This window comes from Cryptomeria japonica, chromosome 5 (assembly GCF_030272615.1).
Source record: "Cryptomeria japonica chromosome 5, Sugi_1.0, whole genome shotgun sequence".
NCBI lineage: Eukaryota > Viridiplantae > Streptophyta > Pinopsida > Cupressales > Cupressaceae > Cryptomeria > Cryptomeria japonica.
Genome location: NC_081409.1, coordinates 744,944,351 through 744,969,331, shown reverse-complemented (window position 1 = coordinate 744,969,331; position 24,981 = coordinate 744,944,351). Strand labels below are relative to the sequence as shown.

Genomic DNA, 24,981 nt, shown 5'->3' with positions numbered 1-24,981 from the left:
CCCCCAGAGGCAGCCGTACCATTTCTTGAGCCAGTTGTACCTTCTCCTTGCTGGCCGTACCACTTGCAGCCCTTTGGCTTCATCATTCGGACCATAAAACTCAATAGGAAGATGGAAATTGTCGTAATCTTTATTGTCATCACTTTCCTACAAGGGTTTGGAGCATTCTACAAGCTACAGATGTCAATTGGTGTCTAGATCAAAGAATCTTTGAGGAAAACTTGGGAAATTCAATAATCTTGCCTAGAGGCCAAGCACATTCCTTAGCAATTTAAGTATATTTGTTTTTAGTAATTTATTGTTGATGCAAATAAACTTCATTGGAGTCATTGGACACCCTTGGGCACTCATCCATTGTGTCAAATTTTTCAGTAAAAACCCTCTTCTGACTAGGCATTGGACTCTTGGTTTGTTTATTACACTTTGATGGAATAGAATTCTTGATTTTTGGAAGTCATTATAATTGCTGTCATACAAATCAGAATTCTGAAATTAAATTCAGTCAATTATATTCTTGTATTTTGCTTTCCAAATATTGGTTTATTGGCAATTGGTCATGAATAAACATTATGCAAACTACTGAAATCAAACCCAAGCAAAAACTCTTAGAAAAACAGTCTCAAAACATCATTACAGCAGTATAGATTCAAGAAAATTTCAGTTCAGACTGGTTGGGGATCTTTCATGTAACATCCCCCCTGTTCTTCTGTTTTTTTTTTGTTTGTTTGATGTTTCAATGTGTTTGATAGAACAAGATGGAAATATAGAAGTGTATAGCAATATATATAGATTTGTTGCAGAAATAACTTGCAAATACAATATTATTATATTTCAAATGCTCACAGCCAGCTATAATCTGAAAGTACAATACAGTAGCAAAACTAGAGATACCCAAATGATTAAATCTCATCACAATAAAATATTTAAGATACCCATTTTCTGATTACATAAAATATTGAGCAATAACAGCAAAGACCAGCAAAATGATACCCAAAAACCCACCACCACCAAGAGTAACGAACTGATTAAAGAAGATGTGGCACGAAAATAGACACCACAAAACTGCAAATAATCACTTCAAAACCCAAATTGATCCATCCTCGAACCCTCACGTCCCTTCTAGCAAGTGTACGGCCAGCTAGGAATGGTATGGCCAGCCTGAAGGAGGATAAGTCTGCTCAATGACTGCTCAAACTCCTCCAATCAGCTACCAACAATATCTCCTAAATCAGTTCTGAGTTCTCTGAAGAGCAAAATCAAGATATCAACCAAAAATAAAGTCCAGTTGTGATTGTACGAAATCACCAAGTAATCTTCTAGATTAGGGCTTTCACCAACGTAGAAGACCCTCCTTGCAAGGGTTTCTGTCCTCACAAAACCACAAGATGAACAAGTTCAACCAGCAAGAGAAGTCCTCAAATATCCAAAACCAAGCATATAAAAATGAGCTCTCAAATTTACCTTTATAGGCCCTCCAAAAGGCACGCCCAGCCAAGGAGTCTTTTAAAAAACAATTTTATATCCTTATGTCTCCCCAAAAGTGGTGCTCATCCTAAAAATAGAATTTTCCTCACACATGGTTGTAATGTACCCAAAAAGTTGAGGCTGCCCCAGAAAGTAACAACAGACTCGACAGAATCTCAAAACTCAACACCAATAATCAAACTCCGAACCAATAAGGATGTCGCTCTCCCAAAAAGTTGGAGTTCCCTACGAATCTTAGAAAAGCCAAAAGAGGGACATTACAAAACATAGTTAAATATTTAGCATAAACAGAAAAATATAAAAATCCAAATATTCAGGCAAAACGTTAAAAACTAGATCGAGCAAAGTTACATTGTATATTTTCAAAATTAAAAGTATTGTACCAATGAAAAGTGATTATACCTATATATATGTTTGTTTCAAGGAGAAAATTTCCAATAGAGAAATCAACACCTCATAAAGCTTGACTCTAGTATAATCATGGTTCCACAATTTTGCAATTATCAGCATGTAGACATCCCTCAGTCACATTTTAATTTTATTTACAACAAGAACTCTCAAGTTTGTTGCTAGGAAAACAGGGTGTGTACGACAGACATTGTAGCTTATAATCTGTAATATCGAAACCTTTTCCAGACCAGAAAAAGTATCAAGCTCAAACAGACCTGCCTCTAATATCAGTGAAAAAATAACTAAAAAAAAATTAATTCTATAATGAATATCAATGGTTTAATTTTTTTTACATAAATATAAATTAATGCTACCACATGTCGGCCATCTGTTGGAGATGACACAAACTCACCATCCCTTCCACCTGTCACAATTTCAGGAGCCCCATGACCAATTCCAAGGCCACCACATCCATCAATAGCATTTATAATTGTTTCATGAGCTGCCAAACAAGAAACATCATTCAATAATAGAGAACAATTTATGCCTCGCATGTTCAAGATACCATCACTGACTAATATGTAAGCATCTATGACATACGAATCTACAGTCGTCTATACTAAACTATACAGCATAATCCATTGATTGCTAACTATGATAGGAAATATAACTAAAAGAATCGTTTAAACTCTGGTTTGGTAGAATAATCCATAATTAGCATTAAAAAGCTATCCCATAGCTAATTACCAAAATGAACATTATCTCCAACAAAAGAAATTTAATCAATTGTGTACACTTTCTTCTTAGTATTTGCATACGGAAACAGTCAATTGTGCCTGGAAAAAAGATGCTCAAGTCCTGTAGTTAACGTAGATTGCTGAATAGATGAAATTCAACAAGAAAAAGATGCCAAACATACAGAAAAGAAAATCTCAACACAAGAGATTTTACCCTAGAGAAACCCAATGTTAAATGAGACAGAAAAGAGACTGCAAACATAAAAAAAGATGAGCTCAACACGAGATTCATCCAAGAAAGACCTGTTAGTCGCAAATTCTGATTCCTTCCTATCCTTCCTGTTAGAAAACTTAATAACTCTGTCTGTAATATATAAGAGGACACCAAGGAAATAGGATTCAAGAATAACATATGACAAGGTTTTATCAAAACCTTCTACACTTCGAACTTATCCAAAGTTCAGGTGGGTATACCTTCTGTGAAGACTTTCACACTTTAAAATTTGAGATCCATAGTAAACCAATGCTAAAAGCCTATGGACTTCATCACCTTAATAAAACTGAAACAATAAAGGAAAAAACTTATGCTCATTTTCAGTATTGATCCCCAAGAGATATAGAAAGAAAACTACAACTGGTACCAGTGTCTTATCTGGGCTACAATGTCATCTAAATCAAGCAAGGATTCCCAAATTAAACATCCCCATACATCTCATTACTTCGGCTTTTATTAACCCTATACATGCCTGACATATATAAGAGTTCTTTCTTGTTAAACTAAACACTGTTTATCAAATTCAAAGGTTCAAACAAATAATCTACTGACAAAGATTTTTCATGCATATTTAATTCCTCTCCTGAAGAGAAAAGCTAAGAACATATCCATAAAGATTGCATTACAATCCGTGTTCAGCTGAATAACCCTAGACTACTCAAATGAAACCAGTAAACTATTGAAAGCATGTCAGAAGACAACACAGGTTTTAGGCTCGAAAGGTTCTGATCTGTATATTGATATTCATTTTGAAAAAATCTTACATGACTCAAAATAATTTCTAAGAACCAGAAAAAACCCTAAATAAAATTCAATAGAGTATCCTTACAAAATTTCTTGTGATGCCTCTTCTACTTAGTCCTGGTTGTAAATGTTATTGCAATTTCCAATTTAATGGACAAGTTATATGGTAGATAGTGTATTTACGTTTTGGTATTATTTCTATGACAATAATATTTATCTTTATTTCTTTTCTGCAGGTTTGAGGAATGAACATGTATCAATTTCAAAGTCATTCCTTTTCTTTTGAATGATGTATATATATCAAGGTAGCCACGATCAAGTGGCACCTTGATTGGACATGTCTTTTAGACATGTCCGACCAAGATGTCACTTGGTCGTGACTGTCCACCGATTCACTTCGGTGTTTATGATAACAGTTCGGTATCATTTGCATATGTTAATAGTTCAATATAAACACACCCATTGATGAATCGGTGTCAAGGCATATTATGATATAAGCACACCCCATAATGAATCGGTGTCAAAGCAGATTATGTTATAATCACACCCGATAATGAATCGGTGTTAAATTAAACAATAACAATAACTAATAGCATTATATGCTATCGGGTTATCAGCCCGATAGCATTTAGATCAACGCTTAACATAGTTAAGCAGGTCGTCGATCTAATCCATATCCATTATCAATATCATAATCAAAATCAAGGTTACAGTCTGATAAACATATTCAGTTTAGATAATCTAATAGCATAGATGAATAAATCAAAACAAAGGAGATTAATGAGATAGGAAAATCTTATCTTGCAGAAGCTACTAATGCATTAACACTCCCTCTTAGCTTTGGAAGATAGTAACCTGCATCACATTTCTTTTCCATAATGTCAGTCTCCAAGAATATATATCATCTATACATATGATATGAAGTACCATCAGGACATAAGATACAAATATAAAACATCACTCTAAGTATGTGACATAGAGTATCACCTAACCATGTGATATAAATGATTCATCATTTTATTATCACAAGATATCACCTGTACACATGATATCAGTATTGCCTAAACATGCAATACTAAGGATAAACATATGAGGATGGTTAAATTCTCATTTTATCCAGGTTGTGATATGTGCACAAGCATTTTATACAAATGTTTTATCACAACACCATCATGGCACATCCATGACATACCAGAGATCCAACATGATAACTAGTTTGAGAATCATAAGATCGTCACCTTATGATGTCTACATACAAGTGTTCATAATCTGAGAGATCGTCACCTCTTAGATATGAACACAGGGGGTAAAACCCAGAATGTCTCAACATGACAAAAGAAGTTTACATTTTCAACATCTTATTTACAAAGCAAATTACCTTTCTATCATACCTAAACCCTTTTTGAAGTGATCAACCTTCACTCTGGAAAGTGGTTTGGTCAGAATATCTGCAGTCTGATCTCCCGTACTAACATATTTTAATTTGATCACATTTTTGTCTACCATGTCTTGTACATAATGGTATGGGATCTCAATATGTTTGGATCTATCATGGAACACTGGATTCACTGAAAGTTTTATGCAGCTTTGATTATCGCAATGGATGATAGTAGGTTTCATCAGATTACCAAACAATCCCATAAGTAACTTTCTAAGCCACACCGCTTCTCGGGCAGCCATGGAGGTTGCAATGTATTCGGCCTCAGTGGAACTTTGCGCTACAGAAGACTGCTTTCTGCTGATCCAGGATATCATGGCTGATCCCAAACTGAAGCAGCACCCAGAGGTGCTTTTCCAGTCAATCACACTTCCAGCCCAATCTGAATCAGTGAATCCATGTAGATTAAGATCAACTTTCTCATACTTGAGACCAAGATTTAAGGTGCCTTGTAAATATCTCATAATGTGTTTTACTGCGACCAGGTGTATCTCCTTTGGCTCACACATAAACTGACTCAAAGCATTTATTGCATAGCAGATATCTGGTCTTGTATTTACCAGATACATAAGAGACCCAATCATTTGCCTGTATAGAGTGGGGTCAATAGAAGGTGATTCTGCTGCTGCTTCTTTAAGTTTATGAAGATTGGTTTCCATTGGAGCGGTCATGGGTCTGCAGTTTAGCATTCCAAATCTCTTCAGGATGTCCAATGTATACTTGCCTTGGTTTAGAACAATGTTATCAGAATTCTGCCATACTTCCAACCCTAGGAAATAATGAAGGAATCCCAAGTCCTTCATATCAAATTCTTTGGATAGCTCTTTCTTGCATTGATCTATAAGGTGATCTTCTCCTATGATTAATAAGTCATCAACATATAAAATCGTTATTAGCATATCACCTTTATTCTGTTTGTAGTAGAGATTAGGATCTGCACCATTTTTACAGAAGCCTAGTTTTGATAGATATGTGTCAATTCTTTCATACCAGGCCCTGGGAGCCTGTTTGAGCCCATATAGAGCTTTCTTGAGTCTACACACATGAGACTCTGCATGATGGATCTCAAACCCTTCAGGTTGCTCTAGGTGTACTTCTTCAGATATCTCTCCATTAAGAAAAGTTGTCTTTACATCCATTTGATGTACCTTCCATCCCTTTGCTGCTACAATGGCTAGTACAGTCCTTACTGAGGTATATCTAGCTACAGGAGCAAATGTTTCTTCATAGTCTATTCCTTCCTTTTGAGAAAATCCTCTAGCTACAAATCTTGTCTTATATTTTTCAATGCTGCCATGTGCTACATGTTTGATCTTAAAAAGCCATTTAGAAGAAACAACAGATTTCTTAGTTGGCCTAGGAACAATTTCCCATACATCATTTTTCATTATGGATTGATACTCTTCAGACATAGCATCTTTCCATACTTGATGTTTAAGGGCATATGTTACATTGTCAAGTTCGTTTTTAAATAGATCACTCATAAGAGCAACATAGCTAGTAAATTTATTAGGTCTTTTGCTTTCTCTGAAGGTTCCAGAAGGAGCAGCAAACCACTGAGCTTCTTCTACTGTTTTGGTGGCCCATAGTGGTCTTTTCTTGAGATTTCTAGGTGAGTGTTCATTTTCATTTTCAGTTTCATCTAGATTCTCCCTCTGAAACTCAGGGGTGGGATTTTCATCTAATTTAGAGGTAGGGACATAGATTTTGGGTTCTATGAAGTTCTGAGCTCTTTTGAAAGCCAGGTCCTCCTCAAAGATTACATCCCTACTTAGTTCAATATTTCTTTGACCAGGTACATAGATTCTGTAGGCTTTGGAGATTTCACTATATCCTACAAGCAATCCTCTTTTTCCAGAAGGCTCTAGTTTTAGTCTCTTTTCTTTAGGTATATGGATACAGACAGGACATCCAAATATCCTAAGGCGGCTAATATCTGGCTTAATTTTAGTGAATACTTCCTCAAGAGTTTTGTCCTCAAGATGGGAGTGAGGGCATCTGTTCTGTATATATACAGCGGTGCTGGATGCTTCTGCCCAGAGATTTGTGTTAAGGTTTTGATCTAGGATCATGGCCTTGGCAGCTTCAACTATAGTCCTATTTTTCCTTTCCGCTACCCCATTTTGTTGGGGGTTATAAGGTATAGTGAGCTCCCTCTTAATCCCATTATCTCTACAAAATTCTTTAAACGAATCTGATGTGTATTCTCCCCCATTGTCGGTTCTTAGGGTTTTAACTTTGTTTCCTAAGTGGTTTTCAGTTAGTGATTTAAATTCTTTAAACCTAGAGAGGATCTCTTCTGATTCTTTACTTTTCAGAAAGTAGATCCAAGTCTTCCTAGAGTAATCATCAACAAATATTACATAATACAAGAATCCCCCTAGAGAGGATACGGACATAGGTCCGCATACATCAGAATGAACTAATTCTAGAATTTTACTAGTTTTCCTAGTACTATTTTGGAATGCACCTTTGGTATTTTTACCTAGGGCACATCCTTTGCATGCCCCTGAATGATCTTGCTTTAACTTGGGTAGACCTGTGACAAGGTTTCCCATTGAAGATAAAGCCCTAAAATTCAGATGGCCTAATCTTCTATGCCAAACTTCATTTGCATTAGTGGCTTCATGGATTAGGGCTAGGTTGGGTTCCGTGCACAGCTCATACATATAGCCCCGTCTCTGTCCAATGGTTTTTGCCTTCTTGATGGAGGAGTTCCTTGGCCAAGCCAATACTCTGTTGTCCATGAATGTCACTCGGTATTTGTTATCTTCCAGTGCCGATATAGAGACTAGATTTCTTTTGATGCCGGGGACATATAGTACTCCTTCGAGCCTCAAGGTTATGCCTGTCTTCAATTTGATGGTGCAGGTTCCTATTCCTCTGACTGGATGTGTGGAATCATCTCCGATGGTTACGTCCTCATCACTCCCCTCTGTCATGGAATCAAGTACTTCTCTAAACCCAGTGATGTGCCTGGATGAACCACTGTCAATCACCCATGAGTTGATTTTGTTAGAAGCTTGGCTTGTGAGTGCTGAGTAGAATACGTATTTCCCGGAGTCATCTTCCCCTTTAGTCTTTCCTACTTTGGCAAATGTAGCATGTTTCTTGGTTTTTTCCGGGCACTTTGCAACATAGTGTCCGAACTGATCACATCTGTAACATTGAATGTGAGATAAGTCCTTTGAAGTATTCTTGCCTTGACGACCTTTTCTCTTTCTAAACTGCCTTTTCTTGTTTTGCTTGGTGGAGTTAGTGTTTAGGACTTGTAGGTCTTCATCTATATTCTTATGTTTCATTCCCATCTTGTTCAATCTTGATTCTTCTTGGAGACAAGCATCCCTTAATCTTTCAAACTTAGGATATTTGGACTTTGCACTGATGCCTTGGACGAATGTGCTCCATCCACTAGGCAACCCATCTAGAGCAATGAGTGTTAACTCTTTTCTTTGGATCTCGTAGTCCAGAGTTGCTAGTTCATCTTTTAGAACTGATATCCGCATAAAGTAGACGTTGACTGTCTCCCCCTTGTTCATGGTGATATGATTTATTTCTCGTTTTAATGCTAGAGTTCGACTTGCATTTGATATCTCAAATGTGCTTTCAAGTGCTTTGAACATTTTATAAGCTGTCTGATGTTTTCTTATGACGGGCATTATGTTGTTTCTCACCCCATCAACTATTATTTTTATTGCCTTTTCATTTCCCTCAATCCATGTTGTTTTGTCAGGTTCATTTTCGGGTTGATCATTTTTAGTTTGAACAAACGAATCCACTTTGTTCTCCTTTAAGATCATTTGAATTCTGAATTTCCAGGCTGAAAAATCATCGCCACCTCTGAGTCTGTCTTCGAATCTGATAGCACTGGCCATTGGACAAATGTGATGTAGTATATAAACTTGTTCTTAAATTTGTTTCACGAAATTGAATAGCCTCAAGTTCGATCAACTTGGCTCTGATACCATGTAAATGTTATTGCAATTTCCAATTTAATGGACAAGTTATATGGTAGATAGTGTATTTACGCTTTGGTATTATTTCTATGACAATAATATTATCTTTATTTCTTTTCTGCAGGTCTGAGGAATGAACATGTATCGATTTCAATGTCATTCCTTTTCTTTTGAATGATGTATATATATCAAGGCAGCCACGATCAAGTGGCACCTTGATCGGACATGTCTTTTAGACATGTCCGACCAAGATGTCACTTGGTCGTGACTGTCCACCGATTCACTTCAGTGTTTATGATAACAATTCGGTATCATTTGCATATGTTAATAGTTCGATATAAACACACGCGATGATGAATCGGTGTCAAGGCATATTATGATATAAGCACACCCGATAATGAATCGGTGTCAAAGCAGATTATGTTATAATCACACCCGATAATGAATCGGTGTTAAATTAAACAATAACAATAACTAATAGCATTATATGCTATTGGGTTATCAGCCCGATAGCATTTAGATCGACGCTTAACATAGTTAAGCAGGTCATCGATCTAATCCATATCCATTATCAATATCATAATCAAAATCAAGGTTATAGTCTGATAAACATATTTAGTTTAGATAATCTAACAGCATAGATGAATAAATCAAAATAGAGGAGATTAATGAGATAGGAAAATCTTATCTTGCAGAAGCTACTAATGCATTCACACTGGTATCCATTTATAACATCATGGATGCATACAAGCTTCGGACCTTCCTAAGAAAAGTTTGTTACAAACTGCAATGTCTTCCAAGAAACAGTTACAAGTCCTTTTCAGTATCAACGGCCTCTTCAGTTTGTTGCTCTTTTGCAGCATCTTCTAACTACTCTGGGACTCCTTCTTCTTGCACCGCATACTTCTTGGTCCACTCTTGGAACATGTCATCAGCAAGCCATGAGAAGCTAACAATTTTTTCCTTCAACTTAACCAACCTTTTCCAAGAGTTTATCACTTTATTAACCTATGAATTCAAAAAGCCATAGTGTGACTTTATCTTTTCTATTTCTTCAATTGTCTTGACAAATAGGGATGTGTCATCTGTATTAATGATTCCATTCACTCTTAGAGACAAGTTTGCTCCTAATTCATCAAGCCATACCTGTTTGTCCTTCAACTGATTTTGGTTAACAAAACCCCCAAGAAATATTTCAAACTTGTGCTTAGTATATTCTTTCTTATACAAATTGATTTTCCTCTCAATACCAACTCTTCCTTCTGCGAGCTTTGTCATGCTTTTTGCCATTTTACAAGTGGATTTAATAATGGAATCGGATGCTGCCTCATCATAGGATGCACACATAAGTTCTAGATCCACTTCCCTAGGCATCCACTTCTCCAAAATTGGCTCCAGGATAGCCTTGTCTCCATTCAACTCATTCTAAATATCAAAAATCTTCTTCATGCTACTGTGCACCATGGAAGATCCTATTGTGTCAGCAAAGCTCAAAATTGTGGCCTTTACTTTTTCCTCAAATTTATTTGCAAATAGGACCTGAGCCTGTTTTAACTTCTCCAATTCATGTTGAATGGTCTCAGCTGGTTGAAAACCTAAAGGCATAGGGGAAGGGGGAAATTCTATGATAGGACTAGTAGGTGGAGGTCGTGTAGGAGAAGAAGCTATCATTAGAGTAGAGGACTCACCTTGATGGTACTGTCCTACCAATTGACGCTTCAATTCAGCAATGATGTTATCTCGGTTAGCTATTCCTTCTTTGGCCTCATTATAAGCCTTCAAGATTGTTTCTAATTTTAATTGGAGATTAGCTCTCTTTTTTGCTTCTTTCTCTGCCACTGCCAATTTGAACTTTGCAGTTTCTAAAACTGTGCTAGCAGCCTCTACCACCCCTGTATCTTGAACTCTTTTTACTATCATGCCTCCTAGGAAACTAGATTCTGAGGTATCTTTCCTCTTTCTATTTTCATCCCTCTTCAAGGACCACATGACTAAAGCAGCATTATCCTTGTTGAATGTCACTCCCTCCATACGCTTGGTCTCTTTCCTGACAACTTCAAGTACCAAGGCATCTGCTATATCCCATTCAGGGAGGAGTAGAACACCAGCCTTTGACACCATTTCCCTTCCTGCTTCAGGAGTGATGGCTTGAAATTCTACCATCATTTCTTGTTTCACCTCCTCCTCTACTGAAGTGGCATCTTTATGAGGCTGCTCACTCTTCCTCTTCTCACACCTTGCCTTGAAGTTCTCAATGTTTTGCTTCCATACAAATTGCATGAAGGCCCCTGTTGTGACAAAGTTGCTATAAGCTAGGAACTCTTCACTAGCTTGCTTGACAGCAGGGTCTAACTCTTTACCTTTGAACTCATCCACAGTTAAGTTCATCTCGGCACTAGGTGGCTCTTCTGGCATTCCCTCTTGTGTATCCTCATAGGTGTAAGCAATCTCTCTGAGGCTTCCTAACTGCAACAATTGTTCTGCTACTGCCTGTTCATCTCCTATATGAATAGGGGATTGAGATGGAGAGTACAAAGGTTCACCTGTTTGCACTTCTTTCCCCACCCTTTGCCTCTTTGGGGAGTCTTGGATGTCAATGACATCTTCAATTGTTCTCTTCCCTCTGGAAATAGAGGGCTCACCTGTTACTGGCATCAATACACTATATCTTGACCTTTTGTGCATCACATAATCACCAAGAGGGATGGCTTTAGCTAAGGCAGGCTTAGCTAGAACTAACTTAGCCTTGTCAGGGTTATCTCTCATTATAGCCTCCCTCTTTTCTTTCAGAGTTTGCATTAAATCTTCAAAATAAAGAATTAAGAATTTAATCTTTTCTTCAAAGGGATTGAAGCTAGACAGAGGGTCATAACTGCTATCAAACTGATGAATGAAATCCAAACCCTTTTTGTATGCCACCCACTTTTCTTTCCTCAATTCCAGCTCATCCAAATTGAATTCATTTCTAATTAGGTCCTCAAGGAAATGAAATTGGTGTGGCCTACCTTTGCATACTGCTCTTTTCCTGAACATGTCGTTGAAGAAATCCTCAGGGTCAGCAAACCTAGTTACTGCAGCAGACAACCTATATGGTTGAAAAAAGTCATCAAAGAATTTCCAACCACCTTTGGTGATCACAAATCGATGGGCCGTGGTAACAGTTGGGAATATAGTCCCTTTACCCCTATTTGTCAGCTCTACCTCTTGCACACCTCCAATTTGCCTTAGGACCTCTGCAATTCCTATTTTCAATGGGACTTGATAAGGCAGTAAATATGGTGTGCCTCTGAAACCATAAACTAGGAAAACTGTAGAAACAGGGTACAAATACATATCACCCCAATTATGAACAATCTTAATACCTTCAGCAAACTCCTTAGGCCTGAGGAATTCCAAAAGAGCCTTAGGGATCCTAGGGTTCTGTGGGCATAAAAGAATCCTAAGCCTAGATGCAAAGCATCTATCAAACCTCAAATAACTGGCATCCTCTCTGTCCCAAGACAAAATTGTACTCCACAGTTGCACAGGCATCTCCTCACCTTCCTTTTCTTTGTCGAAGTCCATTTCCTTAGCAAAATAATCAGCTCCTTTGAACAAGAACATGTGCATTAGAAGAGAATACCATCCAAAAGGTCTATCAACCTTACCATTTTTAATCCCTACCAGCCCTGTATGAATTGCATCAGTGAGGTAAGGTGCATAATCAAATGTTACTGCCAGAGAGGGGTTCAGAATTTGTGCTATCATCAGCATATAATGGGTTGGCATAGTTTTTTCAGCATCTTCCCCAAAGATTTGACATAGTGACCAGTAAATGCCTTTAGCTCTTAGAGTGAACAAATTCAAGGAGAAAGGCTCCATGATACTAGGGCCTACAACAGTTAACCCTCCTATTTTAACAAAAAACTCCTTCAAAGGGCCACTCCTAAGGTGATCTCTCCGCACACTATAAACCTGGGCCAATGTTTCAAAATCAATAAGCTCTAGTAAATTTGATGCCTCACTGAGCTTAAAAACGTTCCTGAATTCATCATCATTGATCTCTATCAGGGCTCCTCAATTGACATTCCTCACACATCTAGCAACAGGATCATAATTGTGTGCGATCTGGGTTAGTAAGTCTACATCCATAAAAACCCCAGGGACTATGAGTTTCCCCACGTCTAGTTCCCATATGCTATTCATTGGGGCACTGGTATGTCTCTGACCGAATCTCACTTTAAAAAGACCCAGCCCTGAAATCCCTATTTCTGAATCCCTTAACCATCTACCTTTGTCATATAAACTGTCTCCAATCCTTAGACGGGGGGCTTTGGGAACCAATTCTTTGATTTTGGCTGCATCATTCGTGGACATGGTCAATTGTTCTAGGAAGTCATCACATATGTTTCTATCTTGATAATTTAACTTCCCTGTGAAATCCTTTCTTGGTTGCATCCCGTTAATGCAATTATATCAATTGAGGTTTAAAACAAAACTCTGATAAGGCAAGCACACAGAAAGTACCGATTTTCAAGCTGTAACTAGCAGGAGAGACACAGGAAACCTTGTTACTTGCTTGAAGAAATTCGCTCTGCACCAGCTCCTCTGCAACAAACTCGTCGAAATGGTGCCAATATTAATTTGATGTGGACCTTAATACGGCAATTTGGCATTGAATTGAGACATTAATCCCGCATGCTTCGACCATCGACTCAAAATTGAATTCGCAGATCGAATTCAAAATTGGGCTCCAACGGATCACAAGTTTTCTGAGTCTTTCGTTGTTTCGTTGTTTCGCCATTTCACGGAGTTTAAAACCCATGCATCTTTCCTTCGCGAAGCAACGACGTTCATCGGATCTTGGAAACTTGCACTGCCTTTACTCTCCCCGATCATTCTGCATTAGTAACGGGCCACACCTTCCTTTCGCTACTTCGCGAACAGTAAACATTGCGCACCCTAATCGCGCGAAACAACGCTGGCCATTCGATCATTTTTTACTTGCTCGATCCTTACTTCCTACGGCGACCGCCAGTCTACATCACTAACCACGCACAATAATCACTGCTAGCGGTTTTCGCCGCTTCGCGAAGACTAACCACCCTGCATCTTCGGGCTGCGAAACAACGCCCATCGTTGGATCCACCTCAAGATGTACACCATTTAATGCACTCAAACCTTTAAAGTGGGCCCTCGGCTTGGAAACCACTTGCTTTGTTTGATCACCGGTGAATGAATCTTATGTGTCAGTCGGCTACTCGCTTAGATAACTCCATCGAGCTCCATTCTAGGGCCGCCACGTGTTTTACTTTACCATTTTCCAACACAACCGCCGGTTAAATCAAAGCGGGCCCTTAACAATCCTTTGGAGCCACGTGCATCTGACAAACTGTCTTTTACCTTAGCCAAGCGATCCACCTGTCTTGACATGTCATCTGCCATGTCATTTCGCTATTTCGCAAACGGTATACTTCATTTGATTTGGGGCTGCAAACCAACGCGAGTTGTCCGATCATTTTCCACTTGATCGGTCTTTAAAACCATGACCTGCTTATCCTTTGGGCCCACCAACCCTTTCGCTACTTCGAGACCTTAAACCTCCGGCAACTATTCTTCGCGAAGCAACAACAATCGTTAAATCTTTGGAAACTGCTCGTCTGTTAACCTTTTCGTGACCACCTTGCTCGAGCCCTCCACCTTTTCGCTATTTCGTGAAAGGTAAAACACGGACATCTTTTGGCTGCGAATCTACACACACCGTTGGATCGACTCCACACTGATCGTCCTTTAACCAAAGGAACCGCCTACCTCCGAGACTCGACAACTCTTTCGCTATTTCGCAAACTTTAAAACACATGCATCTTGGGCTAGCGAAGCAACGCGAGTTGTTGGATCCACTATGAGATGCATTCCTTTTACCTAATGAACGATCCTTTGGTTGGGCCCGCTTACCCTTTTCGCCACTTCGCGAACGCTAAACTGCAGGCATCTTCGGCCAGCGAAACAACGCACACCGCAGGATCAACTTTGACTCGTACAATTGTTAAGGAGCTCGACAAAGATTAAAACAAGACATAGGTAAAGGCGTAAAAATTGAAAATATTTAAAAGACCGCCTAGGGAAAACCTAAAGGGGGGACACTTTCATAACGGACCTACCCTTCCTTAAGTGGAAAAAGTAATATAAAATTAGAGCACGGGAATTTTTAAACCAAGAGAAAGGGAAAAGCACACCTGGAACCTCCGGACTTAAAACTCAAAGGCAACATGAAGAGTTTTAAGCATACCATTTTACACCTTAAAGAGCTTAGAGAACAAAAAAGCCCAAAAAATGAAAACAGTGATAACAGCGGCTCTGACTGGGGGATGGTTGAATGCAAGATCAACACAAGAATCCAGAAATCTAGGGATCACAAACCAAAAACAACCCTAAAGCAAACCAATAGAAATAAACCTAGATATAATACAGACTAAGACCTACTATGCATGGACTTAAGAAAAGTAATGCTTTAAGAATTTTCCATGCACTGGAAATTCTTGTACCTCACCATTCATGGTTTGCAAGAAATACGAGTCTTTTCCATTTAGATCACAAACCACAAAGGGGCCTATCCATAATGATTCAAATTTTTTGTGTTTCCCTTTGTCTTGTCCTTTTGCATTCCATTGAAGAACCATGTCACCAAGTCGAAACCTTCTCAATGTAGTTCTTTTGTCAAAAAGGTACTTGGATTGCAACTGGATCTTCAATTTTCTTTTATGGGCCAAAGTTCTGATTCCCTCCACCTCCACCATCTGAATCATTTTGTTCTCCATAGGTTCAGATAACTCCATGTCTTCAGCTTGCAGGAACTTGTATACAAGAAGAAGATTATTGACTGGCACCCTAGATTGTGTGCCATAGACCAATTCAAAAGATGAAACCCCAATTGCTTTCTTGACAGTAATCCTGTCTGCCCATAGGGCCAATTTCAACTTCTGGTCCCAAGACCTTTTGTTTTCCTCAAGGATTTTCTTAATAATATTCAGAAGGCTCTTATTGCTGGATTCTGCTTGTCCATTGCCTTGAGTATGATATGGTGAAGAGTAAGATATAGTTATTCCATGACTGGTGCAAAATTCAGTGAACTCCTCTGATCTGAAGCTCATGGCATTGTCCATTACTAGTTTTATAGGAACACCAAATCTAGTTATAACATTATCTACCAGGAAATCAATAACAATTTTACTAGTAGCTCTTCTAGTAGGTATAGCTTCAATCCACTTGTGAAATAATCAGTGGCCACTATGATCCACCTATGACCTCTTCCTGATTTCTCAACTATTTCTCCAATAAAATCAATGCCCCACTGGACAAAAGGGGCTTCCACTGTGACTGGGTTGAGGGGCAAAGCTCCCTCATACTTCAATTTGGAAGAAAAATTTTGGCATGGGTCACATCTCCGAACATGTTCATGGGCATCTTTGAACAAAGTGGGCCAATAATAAACAGCCCGGACTATCTTACCAATTGTGGTTTTGGCAGAGTAATGACCTCCACACACTCCATCATGCATTTCAGTTAACATCTTTTTAGCTTGGGATTTGTCTAAACACATCAACAATGCCCCATCTCTATTCCGCCAATACAAATCACCCTGAATAAGGACATACTTTTGAGATTTTAGTCTCAGTGTCCTTCTCTAGCTATGGGTCATTCCTTCTGAATATGATGCATCCCTTAAAAAATGTACTATCTTTGAGTACCAAGAAAAGAAATGGGACTCGGACTCGGCTCGGACTTGGCAAGGCCGACTCGGACTCGAACTCGGGACTCAGCGTCAGACTCGGCTCTAGACTCGACTGGACTCGGGAAAGTGAAAAACTCAAGAAATTTAGAGATTTTTAAATATTTAAAACTTGTTTCAGACACCCTTTATTGAATACACCTTAAAGACACAATAACATCATCAAACTCGGCTCATTTGATTACATACACAAGTATACATCAATCACATAAGCATAAATGCAAATTGTAGCTGAAGAAAATAACAAACATAGATATATAAATATTGTCAAATGTATACAATATTACAAAACTCATGGAATAAAAAGTCCATGTCATCATATGATCATCATCAAATGTTTCATACAAATACCAAAGGTAAATACAACTACAAGTCTATGGCTCAGAGAAGCCTACACCCTCCAGCCCTGGCCCCCTGTGAAGGCGTCTAAGGTAGGTCCTAGATGATTCGACTGCCATAGCCGCTCCCCGTGACACCATGCCATGCTCACCAACATCAGGAACATCCATGTCACTATCTACCTCTGAATCTCCTGTCTGTGCTCGTGCTCTCCGCTCCTCCTCTGCCATGGCTATAGTCTCAGCCTCTATATCTACCTGGTCGATCCAATCAATGTCAGACTCGGAGGTTAAATTTTCTCTACTTCTATCGACGCAGTTTCCCCCCATATTTTTTGACGGGGGTTTGGGGGCAGCGCCCCCAAGGTGGGGTCAAGGGGCATTGCCCCTTGCGCACTCCCTGTCGCAATACAGGGCGGGGTCGAGGGGTAGCGCCCCGCGAGACCAAAAAAACTTATTACAAGTCTGAATTAGGGTTTCTTTGAGAGTCTTCCTTAGGGCCTGGTTTTGCTCTTGTTGCTACTTGGGTCTTGCTTGGTGAGTGAGTATCATTCTTGAAGGTCCGAGCTAGGTCAAGTTGGTGAGTGATAAAGTCTGGAATGCCATCCTAATCTTCAAATGCCCTGAAATTTAGCTAAGTCTGGAATGTCCTGATCCTGAAATTTGACTAAGTTTGGAAAATTGAAGAATCCTTCAAAAACTAGATTTTGCAATATAACTCTTGGAGGCCCGAAACCACTCTCAAACATCCTGACAGTATATATGGAATATAACTTAAATGTTATATTCCATAAAATGATGCTGACGGAGAGACCAAAATGTCAAATTTCGCTCCTGACCCTTCCAAAAAAACTTATTACTTTTAAAAAAAACTTTTTAAAATGTTTTTTTTTTGTCATTTTACTAACCCAGCCAGTAGCCGAGTCTGGGGCTCAAGACTCATCGAGTCTGGCGAGTGACTCGGCGAGTTTACTCGCCAGACTCGGACGAGTCCGAGTCCGAGTCCCTAGGACTCGCCGAGCATGACTCGTACTCGGACTCGCCGAGTCTGGGCGAGTTCGGGCGAGTCCCATTTCTCTGGTACCAAGCCTGTGTCTCAATACTTGTGACCAAGATGTTCTTAATTTCAACATTATTTACCTCAACATCAAGAAGGTTTGATTCAGCCATCAGCTTAGCAAGACCTAAACCTCTTACTAATTTAGTAATTTTAATCTCTAAATCAAACTCTTGAATCTTGGTTATCCATCTACATCTTTTATCAGTGACCTCGAACTGAGATAAAATGTCCTTGACAGCTCCCAAGCAATTACTTGTGCATTCACAAGATATGGCCTAAATGCTTTTACAGCGTTGACCAAAGCATATGCTTGTTTCTCCATGATATCATATTTTAACTCTGCAGCTTGTAAAGATTTGCTATAAAAAGCTATAGGATGTTCATATCCTTCATTATCCTTTTGTAAAAGAACTGCAGCCACTGTATGATACGAAGCAAAAGAGAATAGAGAGAAAGGCTTATTGTAATCAAGGGACTTCAACATTGGTGCCTCCTGGATAGCCCTTTTAATTTCACCAAAAGCCTTTGAAGCTTCCTCATCCCAGCAGAACTTCATATCTTTCTTAAGCAATTTAACAATGGGCTTAACTATCTCTACAAAATTGGCAATGAACCTTCTAACAAAATTTACCTTGCCCAAGAAGGATTGGATACCTTTGACACTCTTTGGCTTAGTTACATTGTTTATAGCTTCAATTCTTTTAGGGTCTATTCTAACCCCTTCCTTGGAGACAATATGCCCAAGCAACTTTCCTTCAGTGACAGCAAAATGACACTTTTTTGGATTTAAAGAGACACCAAATTCGAGAGCTTTATTGAAAACCCTTTCCAGGTGCCCACAGTGGTCATCCGCCCTTTTGGAGAAACATGTTAAATCATTCTGATACACAACCATAATAATGTTAATGAATTCCTTGAAAGCTACATCCATTGCTCTCTGGAAAGTAGCTCCAGCATTTTTTAAACCAAAAGGCATTCTTACATATACATATGTTCCCCAAGGGGTGGTAAAAGAAGTCTTGAATTGTTCAGATTCTTTCACTAACACCTGGTTATATCCTGAGAACCCATCCATCATAGACAACAGGTCATAGCCAGTTACTCTCTGCAACATCGCTTCCATATTGGGAGAAGAATAATTATCTTTTAAAGAAGCAACATCCAGGTTCCTAAAGTCAACACAGAGCCTTATGTCCCCATTCTTCTTTCTAACTGGGACCAAATTAGACACCCATGATGAATGTCTAATAGGCTTAATGATTCCCCCTTCCCTCAACTTGGTTAACTCTTGTTGCATTTTAACTTCTAAAAGGGGGTTGATGGGTCTCTATTTCTGTCGAAAAGGCTTAGCATCTGGAAGCAAAGGGACTTCATGCTGAAAGAGATCTTGTCTATACGCTTTTAGGTCTTCATAAGACCAAGCAAAAACATGCTTACATTTCTTTAACAAGTTAATAAGGTTAACTCTGACATGGGGAGACAAATTCTTTCAAATATATACCAACTTGGGGGATGATTTTGTCCCCAAGTTCACCTCCTCCAATTCATCTAACTTGGTGACGGGCTGCTGATGTAAATGACTGTCACTGTAACTGAACATACCCTCTAATTCTACTAATCCTTTGGGTATTTCATTAGTTTCCAGCTGAAGCAGGTCATTTCCAAACACAGTCTCTCTATCTTCCACCACTTCTACCAATGCATTACTATCAATTTTTTGTGCATCATAGTCATCAATGCATTGTATGAATCTGAGAATGTCTTCATCATCCGCAAATACTTGCCAATTATATACATTATCAGGAATGGCAGGCCTCGTTTTTATCTCAACTGTGGATACACCGGTTAGTGTTATATCATCATTTTTTAATGCAACATTAGCCAAGAAATCAGCCATGATATTCTTTGATCTTTCTATCCAATTAATAGAGAATGCACTAAAATGTTCAATCACATCCCACACTGCATGCTTATATCTTTTCAAACGATCATTTTTAGATGCATACTTAGATCTAACCTGAGAAACAACCAACTCTGAATCTCTTAGTACTCTTAGTCTTAACAACTGAATCCCATGCTCTTTTGCAACTTCAAGCCCCAATAACAAGGCTTCATATTCAGCAGTGTTGTTTGTACACTGAAAGGCTAGCAAAAAGGAATATTTGAAGGTTATACCTGATGGGGACACAAAAAGAACTCCTGCTCCAGATCCTTCTTTAGAGCAAGCTCCATCAAAATACATGTGCCACAAATCATGCTGTTGAGATTCCAATTCAGTCACAATAGAATCAATATTCTTCAACTGAGGTAAAATTGGTTGTATTCTAAAATTGTCAAGATCCACATCAATCATACAGTTTAACATACTAGGGTCTATTTTCTCGATTACCCTAGGGGCACGTGGTTCTCTATACAACTTAACCTGGCTTCCATTGATTGGGATTGTAGCATATGACAAATCCAACTGAACATTTCCACCTACTGCTGCAGCCCACTGTCTAGACAACAGCATGCCATAGTGAGGTTTTGTATCAATTACTATGACATCCATCTTATATGTTGCCTCAGGAAATGCTGCTATCTTTACTTCTATATCTTTCATTGTACCTATTACAGGTACTTCTTTGTTATCTATAGCATAACACTTTCCATACACAATACTTATTGACAGTCCCAATTCTTTCATGACACCATAGGGCATCACATTTGCAGCAGCACCAGAGTCAATCATGCAACTCTTAATCAGTCTATTATTTACTAATAAAGTTACATAGAAAGGATCCACCTGCGAAGGTTCTTGAGTAATGGTTGTTCCCACATATACCTCTGGAGTTTGCAACTCATGATCCTTCTCGTCTTTTATGGTAATTGAAGGCAAAGATATACTGCTATCAGATATTTTAGAAAATAAAGATAAGGCTGCTTCTATATGCTCTTTTATCTTCAGCAGTTCTACCAGTGGGACTGTAACCCTCATTTGGGTCAGAGCCTGGGTCATATCAAAAGGGGAACTGCTGATTAACTCAGTACTAATTTTGGCCTTTTCTACTTTAGGCTGACTTGCCTTCTTTACTGCAGCAGTCCTTTGTAAGTCACCAGTGGTATCATCATCCACACCTTTTGCTATATCTTTAGATTGGTCATTCTTTGCCTAACCATCTTGAGGCATGGCCTTACTGCTTGCCGTCTTCTTTTGGGATACCTCGTTAATGAATATTGATGCAGGTTCACCCTGATCCCCATCTCTTTTATTACTCCTCAAGTTGTAGTTATGTTTGGCTTTGGCTATAGCGGCCTTAGTAAGATTTCTTACCTCCTCATCTTCAATGGTTGCAACATTTAAAGCAGGATGCCAATCCAGTGTCAGCTGCCCTTGGTAACATTTATCATTATTCAACCCATCACACTCAGTAGACTCACTCTGTGAAGACTCATCATCACTGTCAATAACAGTTTTGAACATGTTAATCAGCAACTTGAGGTCAGATTAGTCAAGGGATAATACAACTAAAAACACTAACAGCCTCAAAGACAACAAAAAAATTGAAGACAGGAAAAAGTTTGGTATTATAAATATGTTATCAAACTCAAACTAGGAACCAATAGCAAGAAGAAATTTATGATTGCATAACTAGGAACCATCTCGCACAAGCCAGTAAATGGACCCCACCAAATACAATTTGAGAATAAAGACTATGTTGTAAAATGTGTCACTTCAATGAAGTGGAAGTAAGAAATACAAATTCTTAATGTCTACTATTCAATGATATTAAGCATAATTATGGAATCATTTGAAATAACATCCTAGATCATAAAAACCTAAACCAAGACAATCAACAAAGGAGAGCTTATTCTAAAACAGCAATCTTAGAAACAATCTTCTAAATAAGTAAACACACATTTGTTAGGACCTATAGATCACTTTGGCATAAAGAATGTTAAAATTCATCTTATACTATTTGATCAGAAATCTTTGTATATATAAGAAGGTTATCAATTGATAAACGCATGCTACTCCAACTCAAAAAATAGAGTAAAATTAAAACCTGGTTAAAGGAGAAAGTAAAAGATGCACCTTTTACATGAAAAACAGGAATGCCCATTTTTTCCAAATCCCTGTACAGAAATGAAAATTAAAAGGAAAGTCAACTGTGGGTCCACAGAATTTTCTAAAAAGAACTCTACTATTTACCCTCACGATAACAAACTCAATTTTATGGTCAAATATCAGTTTCACAGTTATATCAACAGAAAAAGTAATGCAACATATTTCATATAGAAAAGCCCAGCTCATTCACCACCTCTCATAACATTCTAGTTATGAATCTTTGAAAAAATTTAGGTATTCGAGAGTTTTCTATTCCAGGCAGAAATAGTAAGAGAAATAAACACTATGCTCCTTATGTAAGACAAGAAAGTATTATATTTTATAAAAGCTCTACATAAAACAAGATCTATCAATCTATGAAACATCATATTTAATGGTGATTAGCATTGATCAAGCGAATACCATATGTGAAGATTTCCTTTGAAATCACCAGTTGCCAGCTGTCTCTCAACCTGTAGAATGTATCGAAATATAAATAGTAACAATGATTTGCCAAAGTGGATGTCACATGATCTTAAACCATGCACTTAAGTTGATCTTACAACAATGCACTTAAGGTGATCTTACTGATACAATCAATAAGTAACAATGATTTGCCAAAGTGGATGTCACATGATCTTAAACCATGCAATAAATAATTTTTTACTAACTTACATTGTCTAGAAAACAAAGTCTTTGAATGAAAACATCCAGAACTGAGCCCTTTGCAACAGTCTTTCTCTATATTTCATGGGAAAGGAAACTAGAGATCATCCACTAACTTCTCAGAATTTTTTGTGGGAGCACACAATAGGATCACTGATAGATTACAATGGAAAGTAAGCATTAATCTTTACATGCTTTAGTTTACAGATTAAGCATTACAGTGGATGTATATTTCCACTACTATTCTCAATGCTGATAGTAATCCTGGATATATGCCCTTCAATAGATTTTGCTTACAAATTGTCCACAGATTAACGTGCACAACTTAAATAGAAAATTTTTTTTGCTGGAGCACAGAATAGGATCGTTGAAAGATTGAATAAACAGTACAATTGACAACAATTTTTATTGACTATTCTTGATGCAATCCTGGACATATATGCTGCACTAGATTTTGCTTACAAATTGTCCACAAGTTAATGTACATAAATTAAGAAAATTATCTTTCTCAAAGGACAGAATAGGATCATTGATAGATTGAAAAAGAATTATAGTGGGCATTAAGTTTTATCGAGTATTCTTAATGTAAGCCTGGACATATATTCTGTAATAGATTTTGACAAGAAATTGTCCACGGATTAATGTACTACTTGTGTATAACTAAAATACAAAAAAATATCTTATTGGGTAACAGCTGGAATTTCTCTAAATTGACACAAAACTGAAATTTGAACAGTTGACTAGGAAAAAGACTATCATTTTTTAAAATCTGGGAATTTAATAATGAACGAAGCCACCATAACTAATGGCATTTGCGCTTGATGAATAAATGACCAGAATTAACATTTAGGATAATCATGAAACATTAACAGAAAAAATTTAAATGCCAATGTACAATATATCAAACAACCTTTATATTCATAACTAATAATAATGAGCCAAAACATCTGTGAGGATGCTATCTTTCAACAATGATAATGACTTGTGCTTGTATTCTGAACAGAAATCTTTATAAATTCCAGTCATGGGTTTCTCTTTAATTGTGATTCAAATAGATAGCTCAATCATTTTGGGTTACACTAGTCTAGTTGCTAAATCAAAAATGTTTCGAAGGAAACAATATTTGAAATTCACATACAAGCTAGGGAGAATTTGGACATAAAGATGAGAATATGACAATTATTATAAGCTGACATTTACTTCATGTGAGATAACAAACATGAGTATGATTTTTGAAATATAATAAACTATTCCAGTCACATTAGCATGTAAAGCAGTGATCCAAAGTGATCCACACTGACAAGATAGTAATTCATGTCGCCTATTACAAGATGATAGGTAAACTTTTGACGCCTATACTCATTCTCTCAATCAAAAGAGAGGAAGAAAACATACTATTAACTTGGCACCACTTGTAGCCATCAATAAAATTATCAAATTATTTTGGCAATTTATGATTTTCTAAAGAGCACAATTGAGGAAAATATTGATATTGTGATCTACAGGGTCAGACTAGTCATTAGATTGAGAATTATTTAGGTTTAAGTTTTAATTAAAAATACCAGTACATTTAGAATTTGTTGTGTCACCACCCAGCTCTGACGCTGCAAAAGCTAGCTCTATCTATACCATATGTTATTTTTCTCACCACCCCAACCTCTGCCCCCTCCTCAAACCCCCATCTTCCCCTACTTACACTCTACAACCTACCATCTGATGAGCACACCATTATACTAAGAGTGGGGGTGAATCAGTATAATACAATCTCTAACTTTCTCAAACTTAATATGATAAGCAAAGTTCCGTGACTCGTCAAAACTCGGTGAGTCACGGGCTAAGTGACCCTGGGCAAGTCCTAGGGGGCTCAAACCCGGACTCGCCGAGTTTTGGCCGAGTCATGGCAAGTCACGGGATTGGGTGACTCAGCTTGGACCCGGCGAGTCCTGAGTCCAGGATCCGGTCAGCACAGCCACCGAAAAATTAAAAAAAAACACATTAAAAAATGGTTTTAGTTGTTTTTTTTTTCATTTATATTTGA

General features: G+C 38.0%; 1 protein-coding gene across 5 annotated transcripts in view; it reads right to left on the bottom strand.

Moving 5' to 3' along the window:
• LOC131064127 (dynein axonemal assembly factor 10) overlaps window positions 1-24,981 on the bottom strand; it is a 159,930-nt gene that overhangs the window by 64,082 nt on the left and 70,867 nt on the right. For 4 of the 5 annotated variants that reach the window (XM_057998161.2, XM_057998160.2, XM_057998159.2 and 1 more), the window contains 3 exons: window positions 22,701-22,750; window positions 22,266-22,306; window positions 2,288-2,377 (listed from right to left, as the gene is read on the bottom strand). In XM_057998161.2, coding sequence (XP_057854144.2) covers window positions 2,288-2,377; window positions 22,266-22,306; window positions 22,701-22,750 — 181 coding nt within the window. The remainder of the gene's footprint in view (window positions 1-2,287; window positions 2,378-22,265; window positions 22,307-22,700; window positions 22,751-24,981) is intronic. The other variant, XM_059221717.1, reaches the window with a different exon arrangement.